Source organism: Neofelis nebulosa, chromosome 8 (assembly GCF_028018385.1).
Source record: "Neofelis nebulosa isolate mNeoNeb1 chromosome 8, mNeoNeb1.pri, whole genome shotgun sequence".
In the NCBI taxonomy this organism is placed as follows: domain Eukaryota; kingdom Metazoa; phylum Chordata; class Mammalia; order Carnivora; family Felidae; genus Neofelis; species Neofelis nebulosa.
In genome coordinates this window covers 19,485,855-19,499,046 of record NC_080789.1, presented here as the reverse complement: position 1 = coordinate 19,499,046, position 13,192 = coordinate 19,485,855, and the positions used below count along the sequence as shown (strand labels likewise).

Sequence of the window (13,192 nt, the reverse complement as noted above, 5' to 3'; positions counted from 1 at the left end):
TAGGACCAGGAAGCAGTAAATGTGTCATTGTGAACTTCTTGGTTTCTCTTCTTATGCTTTCTGCACAATGCTAGTTTGGCCTCCAAAGAGTAAAACCGCAGTTTTTTTTGTTTGGGTTTTTGGTTTTTGGTTTTTTAAATAGTGCCCCCAAAGAGACCCTAATGAGAGCTTTTCTTTCCTTACTCACCCATCCTCACTTTATTTTTTTCTCCTTCACCTACCACCTGCTCTTTAGTTCTCATTCTTTCTACTTAGTTACTAGAGTTTAATCACTTCGACTCATTTCTTCACCCATTCAACAAAATTTATCAAGTGGCTAATGTGTATTAGATGATTTATGTTGCTTTGGATGGCATAAATAGTACCTCTGAGGTTTGTTTGAAGTCTAGTTCATAGAAAAAGACATCTACAGATTTTGATCATTAGAAGTTTCTAGGTGTTCTGAGAACCAAACAGAAATTTCTGTTTTTAATATATTTTTCTTTAATCAGGTTTGCCATTGAATGTGAGTTTCAAATACTTCCCATTTTAGCACATTTTTTTCCTTTGCACCTATGCAGAATACCAGGACTTGAAAAGTTATGTGCTTTGTTATTAATTTTAATTATGACAGACGCTAACACTTGTCCAACAGTTACTTTGTGCAGAACGTGAAAAGAATTGCATGTGTATTTATTAATTCTTAAAACGACCTGATGCAGTAGGTATTGTATCAGTTTTACCGATGAAACTAATGCTTGGATAGGTTATGTTACTTGGCCACGGGCTCTCAGCTGGTGACTGGTGAAGCTAGGACTTCAGTTTTATCTGATACCAAAGCTCACATTCAGTGACTGTTCTCCATTGTCTTCCAGTATCAGACTGTCCAGAGCGGTGAAAAGGAGACTTTGCAATGTGGAGTGACCAAAGGGATGGACATCTGAGGTGAGAATGGTGGTTTTTGGACATGGAAGCCAGGAGACTATGGGACACAGTTTCTGTTTGGTCTACCCACAGGCATAAGATACCTCAGTCTCTTGAGGATGTTGGATCCCTCCCCACCAGCTGGCTTACCTTCTGAGCCTTGGGCATGTCAGTGTGGCGCTGAGCACGGACTGAGCGGGCAGACTTGGCAGGCTTGAGGGGTGCACAGTACATCTCTAGCCGCCTCAGATCACAGCTCCGGAAGCAGCACTCATCCACGATGCCTGTCTGAGGTGCCCTCCGACTGCTGGAGCCATACCCCGTGGGCTTGTCTGTACAAATCAAACAGAGGGGCCTGGCTTTAGAGGGGAATCAGCTATCTTCACAGTTCCACCCAGCCCCTAGAGCCTCTCCTCTCCCCACACCTGGTCAACCTACACACCTCAACCTCTTCCTGAAGCTTCCCCAACAATTCCTGATCCCACAGATTCTTCTGGATCACAGTGTGTCTCTAGACTCTGCATTACACTCCTTAGCACTAACTCATGCACCATGCAGTTTATTTTTGTTAATTCTCAAGTTCTCAGAAGCCTGTAGTCAAGGATCTTATTTATGCCCAAACCCAGTCTTTCCTTATATATTCCCTTAGTTTGGAGGCTGCTAGGAATATTAATTAAAGGAAGATCATGTTTCAAGTTTTCTTCATCTTTTTAGCAAATTTGCATAGTTTTTATGCACAGGATGGCTCAAGTGTTTACTCTTTTGCTTAACTGCTTCCATTGTAACATCAAATTGAGTTTCAAAGGGCTCCTCATTTTACTGACGTTGCTTAAGGTCATTCATGCAGTAAGGGATGGAGCCAGGGCTCAAACTCAGATCTATTCCCTGCAAAGTTCAAGTTCCTCAGACAGCCCAGGAGATCTGTTGAGTAGCTATGGACAAGACACTTAAGCCTCCTGGGGCCCAGTTTACCCATTTGTAAAGTAGATTTAATACATTCCTTATAAGGTTCTTTAAGGATTACATGAAAAAATGCGCTAAAGGTGCTTAGAACACCCCCTGACATATAGCAGGTCCTAAATAAATATTGGTTCACCTTCTCTGAGTATCCTTTTCCAGGGTCTTATATGGTCTCTGAAGAAACAGCTTTTGTATTAACTGCATCCAGAAGCCTTGGAACTTGGAATTGGTAGCAATATTAGTGTTACAGGGCTTCCTCTCCTTTCACCCTAGAGAGACCAGAGCAATCAATTCTGTTTTCTTATAGAATAACTACTACACTGAGACAGAATGAACTAAGTGTCCATCTTTCATGTGATTCTAATTGCCCAGAGGGCATATGATGAATCAAATTTCTTTTGATATTTACAAATCAATTAGACCTCTTTACTTGGCAAGTAGGTTTTGGTTTAGTTTTATTTTGCTTTGTTTTGATTTGGACACACTTTTCCTGGCTCTACAACTAAAAGAGAGGGCAAAACAAGCTTACAGGAACTTAAAATGTACCTGAATTCTTTGTAAACTGTTTGTCACAGTAGAACTTCTGTTAAATCAAATATTGCTTATATACCAATAGATAAAACAGACAAAAGTGAAACTGCTCTGGCTTGGGCAAAGGCAGGGGGACAGGATCTTGGCTTTCTCTCCTCCCAAGGGAGGTAGGGGGCCTGGGTCTTTTGCACTGATATCCAGGCTTCATGGAAGAAAATTTGTGAACCACTGATCCAGAAGAATCCAACTCATCAATCTGGCATTTATTTGATCTTTATTCCTGACAGAGAAGATAATGTTATATTTTAAATAAAAAGTCTTAGGTTTGTATCATAATGACACCATTCTTCAGAATGGAGTTTTGAAAGTCAAAATCCTCATGTATATTTTGAACTCCCTCGTTAGGGAAGATCAGACCCATGGTAATGGCCTGCTACCAAACTAGTCTGGCTGCCTTGCCGCTTGAAGGGCCAACCATTCATGGCATCCTCTACAAACCCAAATGTTTTCCTGATGTTTGGCACAGGAGCCTGGGGATGCTTCCTCCCTGTAAGGCAGGTTTATTGTCATACTTAGGGCAGCTGGGGGGTAGTAACTCAGTGAGGGTTCATTTGTGGTCTCTTTGGGTGGGGTCTGCTTTCTTGCTTAGGGGCAAACCCTGTGGGCGCCTCATGGTTGAGAGGTTTGGGAGGGACCAGTCAGCTGGCCCCACATGAGGCCTCAGCAGTGCTTTCACTTGCCATTGGAGGATCTACCAGTGCAGAAGACTTGTTCTTCTCGCCAGCCGGGCCCTGGCAAGCTGAGACTCGACCAGTCCCTTGGGCAACGTAAACAATATTTTTTGTTTTTTTTTGTTTTGTTTTTATAATCTTTTCCTGGGACTATAAATTAGAGGAAAGACACAAATGAGCTTACATGGTTCTTTGTAATCCACAAAGGACTTCTACATACTTCTTGCTAAGTGGTTATTTCAAGAGATTGAAGGGGTCAGCCAGTTGAGAGTAGCTGATACACTTTGGTTTTTCTCTTAGGGTGAAGGAGAAAGTGACTCAGCCTACCTTGAGGTATCCCTGTTGTCCATCATGGGTAATGATTGCTCTTTGTCAAAAGTATACATTTCTTAATGAGACATAATTGGGATTCGTTTGTTGTGTCGTATAGAATAGTAATCTGATGCTTGGAGGTAGGGTGGTAAAGGTGATTCCAAAAATCTTCAAACTTGGCTAATTCAGAAACAACTGATTTCAAAATTCATCCTTGTGGGTTGAATATGGAGAGGGATAGGCTTTGCAATGCCTGGACCTCTTTAGCATTTCCATTTCATGCATCTCTAATATAATGTTCCTTCTAGAGGAAGACACCAACCTTAATCTTGGGAAGGCAGAAAACACTGTATGTATTGCATACTCCCTTCTTGGAGATTCTCAATAGCCATGAAACTCACCACAGGTCTATTTCCTCTTATGAAATATAAAGTAATCATCAACATAGCAAAAATAATAACACATACTGGGCATGTGCTTTGTCACCTCTCTTAGCTGATCTCAGAGTTTGACATGGCTCAGTTCTATAAAATAGCTGTGCTTCTAGGTCAATGAATTTAAGAACAGAAATTTAGGACTTTTCTGTAATGCTCCATAAAGAAAATTGACCTTATGTCCATATTTGTTTGGCTTTTTTTTTTAAATGTTGTTGAAATGGTGGTATAAAAACTTGGATTTTTACCATAAATGTAACTACTGGTTGTCTTTAGCTACCATAATTCTAGAGAGGTGATTTTCTTTGAGTATTCATAATATTACAATGGACTAATTATACTTCATTTGGAATATATGAATATAATAAGTGTTTATTTATGACCTTTTGAAGTTTAATTCATCCTTTGAAGTATGCTATAGGCTTGATTTCTGGTTCTATATCAAGATATGTAACAAAAAAATCATTTCTCACTAATCGAGAGGCCATAGTTGAGGGTCAAAGTTTTGTCCTTTATCTTTCAAATACCTCATATTGCTTCTTTTTCTTTTTTAATTGAAGTATCATTGACATACACTATTATATTAGTTCCAGGTGTACAACATAGTGATTCAACATTATACATTATGAAATGATCATCATGATAAATCTAGCTATCATCTGTCACCATACAAAGTTTTACAATATTATTAACTATTACCTCTGTTGCACATTGCATCCCCGTTTCTCATTTGTTTTATAACTGGAAGTTTGTACCTTTTAATCCCCTTCCCTTATGTTGCCCATTCCTCACCCTCTCCCCTCTGGCAACTACCAGATTGTTTTCTGTATCTGTGAGTCAGTTTCTATTTTGATTTGTTTGTTCATTTGTTTTTTTAGATTCCACATATAAGTGAAATTGTATGTTATCTGTCTTTCTCAATATAACTTATTTCACTTAGTGTGATACTTCTAGGTCCATTCGTGTTGTTACAAAGGGCAAAATTCCAGTTTTTTTATGGTTGAGTCATATTCCATTGTATATACTCTATACTACATCTTGTGTATTCATTCCTCTATTGATGGACACTTAGCTTGCTTCCATATCTTGCCCATTGTAAATAATGTTGCAGTGAACATAGAGGGGCATAAATCTTTTCAAATTAACATTTCATTCTTTTAAGATAAATACCCATAAGTGGAATTGTTGGATTATATGAAAATTAAATTTTTAATTTTTTAAGAAACCTCCATACAGTTTTCCATAGTGGCTGTACCATTTTGCATTCCCACTACAAGTATACTCATATTGCTTTTTTTCTAAAACCAAAGTAAAAGGGTGCCTGGGTGGCTCAGTCGGTTGAGTGTCCAACTCTTGACTTTGGCTCATGTCATGATCCCAGGGTCTTGGGCTTGGATCCCAAGCCCTGTGTTGGGTTCCACGCTGAGCATGCAGCCTGCTTAAGATTCTCTCTCTCTCTCTCTCTCTCTCTCTCTCTCTCTCTCTCTCTCTCTCCCTCTCTCTCTCCCTCTGCCCCTTGCCCCCATTTGTGCTCTTTTTCTAAAAAACAAACAAAACAAAAAATAATGATATTTGTTGGTATGGTTAAAACTAGAAGTCTGAAACTATGTGGTTTACTAGAAAGGCAGTAAAATAATTTGCTCCAGTATAAATTTTGAGAAAAATAGGGATTTTTAAATGACATCTAAATTACAGCTATTGTCGTTATGATTAATTTTTAAATGAGATGGAATGAATTGTTCTATCCTTACCTTTAAAAACTCATTAGTAGGGTGCTTGGGTGGCTCAGTTGGTTAAGCATCCTACTCTTGATTTTGGCTGAGGCCATGATCTCATGGTTTCATGAGTTTGTGCTCTAGCTCAGGCTCTGTGCTGACCCTGCAGAGCCTGTTTGGGATTCTCTCTCTTTCTCTCTGCCCCTTCAAGCTCATGCTCTGTCTCTCTCAAAATAAATAAACTTTAAAAAAATAAAAGCTCCTCATTAGTAACTATGTAATTCTACTCCAGTGGGCAGAGTCAGAATTGGTAGGTGAATAGGAAACAATATTGCCTTAGTATAAGAAAAAAACCTAACAATTTGTGTTCAAAAGTATTAAAAATGGGACAAACTTCTTTTAAAGGTAATGACCTTCCCATTTCTAGAAACAGTTAAGTAAAGGCTGTCTGAACACCTGCCAGAGATCCTAGGAGCATACTCCTGTATTGTACACAACATATGACTGCCATGGTCCTATTTCAAAGATTCTCTAACAAGTAAAGAAATGTAGGAGAAAACCCTTCTAGGCAAAATATTCAATATGGTAGGAAGCTACTTACATTATCTTCAAAAAAGAGGTTCAAATATTTTTTAACTTAGAAAGCAAAAATATTTTTTCTATTTATCACTTAAGTTCCCCAAGAGTCTTAAAATATTTTTCTCCCTTGAAACTGCCACAAAACAAATAAAATAGAAAAGGGATAGACCTTTCTACAACTAGTATAGTCCCAGAGTTCTGTGGTACTGGTCACTTCATTAAGAAATGACCATCTACTCACTCAACCATTAGCATGAAGAGACAACGCATGTATAAAATTTCACAGTTTTCTTGCTGACAGAATCTTGACATTGAAATTTTATATATTTATTTTATCAGTAGTTTTTCTCCAAAGCATGCACATCAAATATTGCTTAGTAGACAAGCTGGCCACCACCTAACCTAGGCTTTGACTGCTCTATGTGTAGACAAAATGCATAGTCACAGTGCACTGCTGTATCTTGAAAGTTGGCCAACAGACAAAATTCCAATGGTTAAGCAGCTGGCTTCTATAATAATAGCACTTCCCTTTAAATAATGCATGGTCAGTGGAGTAATTCAATAATCTTCAGGGCAAACTTGCTAGTTACAAGGGTTTTGGGCAGAATTGTGGCATCATCAAAACCACACCAATTAGCTGAGTCTCACATTTTGTCATGGATGCAAGCAACTTGCTTCCCTCCATCTCTGAAGAAGGTATAATTCTGAGATTTAACTGGGGTCATCACTTCTAGAACAAAGAGCTCTAATTGTTCATTACTAGTAAAAATGGTACTATCTTTACTGTTACTATATATGCTTGTGTTTCTTATAGGTTTCTCAGAATACAGTTGGGATGCTGTACCCAATTTTAATTTCCTTTGAAACATCCCCTCTTCTTGAGAAAGCTTTACTTTAATTATTTCAACCCTATCAGTGGCAAGAGGAGACACTAATTTGAAGAATATGTATTTATTTTTTCTTAATTATTTTTAAATGTTTATTTACTTATTTTGAAAGAGACAGAGAGAGAGTGGAGGAGAGAGAGAGAATCCCAAGCAGGTTCCATACTCAGTGCAGAGCCTAACACAGGGCTCAATCCCACAAACCATGAGATTATGACCTGAGCTGAAATCAAGAGTCAGACACAACTGACTGAGCCACGCAAGAGCCCCAAGAATCAGTATTTAAATAATGAAAAATGCAAACATTTTGCAAATAAAGAAATATCCAGTTCTGAAAAAACACCTTGCTACCTTTTGGGTTCTGAGGAATAAAACTATTCTTTAGAAATTGCTAATAGGAGTAGGTTCTAAAGTCAATCATATTTTGAAAGCAGAAAAAAATAAGTAAGACAATTCAAGCTGGCTATTCCTAAAAAATTCATGATTATGTGTTTGATAGAAAGCACAGATGGGGTTATTAAGTAATAATAAACTACTTTCCATTTAACTTTGATTAACTGAAGATTGATCACCAAATTAAATACTATACTGAGAATCTACAGAAGCCAAAAAATTAGGTTTCTTACACCAGCTATTTATCCAAAACCTCCAGGCATGTTGACAATTTAGAGTAACTCAGAATGGTTAGTTTCTTAAGGCAACATTTCCCCATGGGCCATCTTGTTTCATAAAAAAAAAATCATTCAGTTGACATAATTTTGCATGGTATACTGTAGGAAAGTTGAGTAAAATATAAGTAATCTTAAAGTTGTCTCTATTTTAGCATTTTAATTGCTATTTTCATTTGTGGAAAAGTGAGAATCACTTCTCAATCCTTCCTACACATTTTATGGGTTTATACGGAAAACTGGACTCCTTTTGTGAATTCCTAATGTAAGGAAAATTGTAATAAGACTGTTTATTCAAACCCAACATGTAATACACTGATGGGTGAATTCATAGGATTTGCATTTAACTCAAGGCCTTTTGATGAGTCATTATTTTACCTTTTAAACAAATTATGTAGAAATCACACTTGAATGAAAACAGTTATTGAGATATATGTCCCATTGTGCTTAGTAAAGATATGGAAAGAAGCTTTCATGACTGTAGGCCAGGCACATCATTATGCACTTAGAATAACATGGTATATACATACACATGTATCAGGGAGTCAAGTGACTTACCATCATATCAAAGCTACTATAAAACACTTTGAAATTAAGATTGTTTTTGAAGATTTTTTTCTAAAATATATACCTATTGCTTGCCTTATATGTTGCTAGTGGACTCTATACATTTCTGCTTCCCTGCAGAAGGATCTTTCCAAGTAGGATTGACCTTTGGCATCTGTAAAAGTGAATGCTGAGAAAATGTCCTCTTGCCTATGAACTACATGTCATGAACTTTTCTGGAAAACCTATCACATTTTGGTATTGATTTCACTCTGGCTTATGTTAATTTTTAATTGCTGGTGTTTGCTGGTCCCAATACTTCTCAGTTGGACGAGGTCATCTTTTCTAGGAATCTTGGCCCTATTTGACCCACCTCTACCCCCACCACTCAGCACCTCTTTCTCAGGTACTAAATCCCCACAACCCCAAAAGATCAAAGTATTCTCATTACCCAATCAAGTGAATGTGTGTCTGTGGGTCTGAAAGGAATGAAACAGAGATCTATGGGGCTTCCCCTTTCTTTTTTTTTTTTTTTTTTTAATTTTTTTTTTAACGTTTACTTATTTTTGAGACAGAGAGAGACAGAGCATGAATGGGAGAGGGTCAGAGAGAGGGAGACACAGAATCTGAAACAGGCTCCAGGCTCTAAGCTGTCAGCACAGAGCCCGACGCGGGGCTCGAACCCACGGACTGTGAGATCATGACCTGAGCCGAAGCCGGCCACTCAACCGACTGAGCCACCCAGGCGCCCCACTTCCCCTTTCTTTAAACCCTCCTTTCTTTTGGAAGCCTCAACTCAAGGACAGGTGTAAAAATAATGCGATTTAATTCGCCTCCATCTCTAAGATCAGGATGCTAAAGCACAAGGCCCAGGGACAAGAAAACTAGAGACTCAGAGAAGAAACATTACCGTTTTAGGACTCTGGATAAATGGTCCAACAGAGTGGGAAGCAACATGATGTATTGCTTTAGTCTGATACAATGCCCTGGAGGATGAGCGTCTTGCCAGGACAGCACAATTTACTAGCTTAGGTCTGATTCCAGGGCTTGGAGGCGATAGATGTAGCCAACAAAATTATACTTTGGCAAGAGAAATGCTTTGCTGGACAGAAATGTTGTCCTAAGGGAATGGTTTGGTTTATCAACGTCTAAGGTAAAAGATAATCAAATGCCAAGAGGTCATTTTTATGTTTGAATTACTTCAGTTGGGCCTGCTATATACGTTAGCTACCATTTTCTAGTTATGTAGTTTCAATTATTTAGAACATATTATGGGATTAGAGTATTATCTGCCAGTGACATCAGTCATACCAATGAAGGAGACAATATGTGCACTGGCTAAAAGCACAGGTTTTGGAGTCAGACAGACCTGGATTCTGCCACTTATTCTACTGTTTACCTTGGGCAGGCACCAAAATCTTCCAAGACTCAAAGGTTGTATGAAATGGACATATGTAAAAGAGAACACGTCAGTCCCAGGACTGATGGGAAGATCAAGCAATAATGTACGTAAAGTATTTTACACAATGTCTGGTATACAGTAAAGCCTAAATAAATGTTAGCTATAATAGTAATTATTATTATGGAGTGGAGTTGAGTTGGATAACATAGCTAGCTGGGCAGGTATCCTCTTCCTCTCTTCCTCTTAAAAATGCATCTTTTCCAAAGTTTGGTTAAAAAAGATCCTTTCTAGATAAAGGAGGACTGTTCTCCATTAAAAAATGAATCACTGTTCTTTTTAAAGGATATTCAAACTACATGCTGTATAGCCTGTTCTAAATAATTTTAATCTGGAATAGACACCCTCAGAATGGATCCTCATATCAAGTCTAACAAAGCAAAGTCATATGGGCTTTATCTTGACCTTTTGTTACCTTGTATTTCTCCCCAACAGTTTTTCACTGTTAGCATCCATGTCCATCTGCTTATTTCAAAAACAGTGTTGCAAGGCATGAGATGGGTATGGGCAAAATAGATGATCAGAAGTGGTTTCCCAATCACTTTCGACCAGCCTATGTATCTTTCTCTCTTTACTTTGCTTCATGCCTCATCTCTTTCTTTTCTCTTCTTCCTCTATTTCTTCTCCCCTGCTATTGACAGCCACTGACGTTTTTACCACTGATGAATTTTAGCACAAAAGTTGATGCTATGCAGACTTCACGGGAATTAGTGTTTAGTTCTCTCCCTGGAATGACTGAAAGTGGGTCTCCCTGTCCTGCCAACCACACTTTGGGAGTAAGCAGTCAGCAAGTATACAGTGTCACCAGGCCCACTTAATCACTACTCCATCTTGGACCCATGCCTGAATGAGATGAAAACAGACAAGAGAAAGAATACGGAGGGACATTGAGGAATTGCATATATGGACTTCAGTTATCTCATTTTTTTTTTGAGAAAGGCTATGACGGAAATTGTAAGATGAGTCTGGCTCCAACCTGGAGATTACAGCCATGCTACCAACATTATCTCCTACACTTGCATTGTTATTGTTCATTTACTCTTTCAGACGTGAGAAGAGAGGCCTTGTAGGCGAAACATAAGGCACTGGTGAATAGAGGGTAACGCCTCTCTCGCGGGTGCCACAGAAAGATGACTCAGCCAAAAGGGTATTAAAACACATTCTCTTTATTTTTAGTTTCACTCTAAAGTCTATCATTTCTCTTTTCTTTGCAACTTGGCACCTGCCTTGCGTTCTCAGGGGCCCTGTTCCCTGTCAGTCTCCTCACTCAGGCCTCTGTGTTTTGCTCAGGGTGCATCTGGAGATTTTCCCAGGGGTGGGTGTGACACGGTCAGGATGGCAGGTGAAGGGGGTGACAGCTGCCAGGGCAGTCTGGCGTGTCTGAAGGAGAGTGTTGGGAGGTGGAGGCCCCGTAAGGAGAGGCACTGGGCCTGCATCAGGGAGTGAGCTGTTGGAAGGCAGCCTCCACAGCAGCAGAGACAGCCCTTGGCATCACTGCAGAGAAGAAACAGCCAGAGTCAGCGACAGACTGAACACAGAGAAGAGGAGGGAGAGAAAAGGTGGTTAGGGCGTTACATGATATAAATAACTACACGGAGCTCACTTCAGTGCCAGTGGGTTGTGTGTGATGTCCCTTTCATGCCGGTGTTGTGAACAGTGTTGTTCCTGAACTGAAAGGTCCTGGGAAGTGTTTCTGTAGCACCTAGAACCATGCCATATGCAGAGAGGGAATAAAAAGAAGGCAATGTGGTATATTGAAAACAACATTGGATTTTTGCCTCAGATCCTTTGTGCAAACTCACAAGTCACCCGAACTCTCTGAGATTTAGTTTTCTCACATCGACAAAACAAAGTACTGATAGTATCAAGCGCTCCTTCTAACAGTATGACTCAGGATTATCTGGATGGTTATGCTATCCACTTTTTAATCAATAATGTGTATATGGCATATCAGTGCTTCTCCCTAATAATAGGAAAATATATAGTGAAGAGAAGTTTGATGAGAGAACAAGGAGTTTCCTCTTTGTCAGGTTTAATTTTAGATGAAAATAAGATTTATAGGCCGAATTTAAGGAAAGCAGGGATCAGTGTTGAATTTCATGGAGGCAAATAGGGAATGTCCAACGTGGAGGTGGGTTTGAGTAAGAAGAGGGGACAAGACCATCTATGGGGATTGCAGAAGCCGGTTCAAGGAAGATACAGGTGTGAATTAGAAACAGGATAAGAAAGAGAGTCATTTATTGGAGCTATTGAAACAGTAGAAAGAACCAAACTATATTCTGAAAATCAAGGTCCTGAAGGCTTTGAGGAATAAGTGAGCCATGGCCTTCACTTATGTGGGCACTTGGAAATGAGGATTAGCGTGAAATCCTGGGCACCACCTTTGATCATTACCCCTCACGAAGCTGCATCTTCAAAAGATGAGTAAGTGACAAGCCCCAGGAAGGTTGCTAATGTTGTGGACTAAATTGCTAAACATTGTAACCCTTGCTGTGGCTGACTTTTATTTCACTGGTTTCCTTGGTGTCTATGAATAGTATATGAATCCTATATGATATTCAGTTCCTTCCAGGGGGACAGATACATGGTTTCCCTGGAAAATCCTAGCTACAACTACATGTTGTCTCATCTCTGGTAAAGTGAACGGACTTCCAGACAGGTCATCATCTCTACTTTTGGTACCCAAGATCTGCCCAGAGCAAAATTACAAGATGACCATTGTAACATGTCTTTTCAAACATCACTCCCTTTTGTAGTAAAATAAACTAATGTTAAGGTTATTAAAGTTTAAAAATCTGTACAAGGAGTTCTCAAGAAAGTAATAGTATTTATCAAAATACCAAGCAGGTATGCAGACCGAGGCTGAATAATTTATTTAGAGTGATTATATTATTTCAGGAACTTTCGGCTAAAATCTGGACTCATGAGACCATCCTTTGTTTCTTTTTTTTTTTCTATTAAATTTCTATTAAACTGCTATATTTTCTCTCTTTTCTCTTAATTGATTGCTTGAACATGACCAAGAGACTTTAAGTGCTTTCCTCAAATTATTGTATTTTATAATTTCATATATCTTTGGACATGATAGCAAACTTGAGGTCAACTAAAGAGGTTTCTTAGTAATCTGGCAATCACTAAACTGTTAGCTTTTAGCCACCCACTCATCCCAACCTCCTTCCCCCAAGTATTTTTTTTTTCTGAGTTGAAGAAGTAAATTATGAATAAGAAGAGAGAGAGAGGTGTGGTTAAGTTGTAGCTTATCTCCAAGATAAAAACTTTTCTTAATTGTATTTCATCTAAGACTGTTACCATGCCTACCTCTTCAAAACTTATTAATGCTATTTAACAAATATTATCAATGAACAAAATTCTCTGATTCTCTTATTTATTTTACTAAATTCAGCAAAGAAAAGTACTCTCATCTTGTGATATTGAGAAATCACCAAAGAGAAACCAAACTCTTCTATTTT

The 13,192-nt window shown here is 38.7% G+C and overlaps 1 protein-coding gene across 7 annotated transcripts in view; it reads right to left on the bottom strand.

Annotated features, from left to right (window-relative positions):
* Positions 1-13,192, bottom strand: part of IGF1 (insulin like growth factor 1) — a 77,986-nt gene that overhangs the window by 21,136 nt on the left and 43,658 nt on the right. For all 7 annotated transcript variants that reach the window (XM_058741592.1, XM_058741596.1, XM_058741593.1 and 4 more), the window contains exon 3: positions 1,054-1,235. In XM_058741592.1, the coding sequence (XP_058597575.1) occupies positions 1,054-1,235 (182 nt within the window). The remainder of the gene's footprint in view (positions 1-1,053; positions 1,236-13,192) is intronic.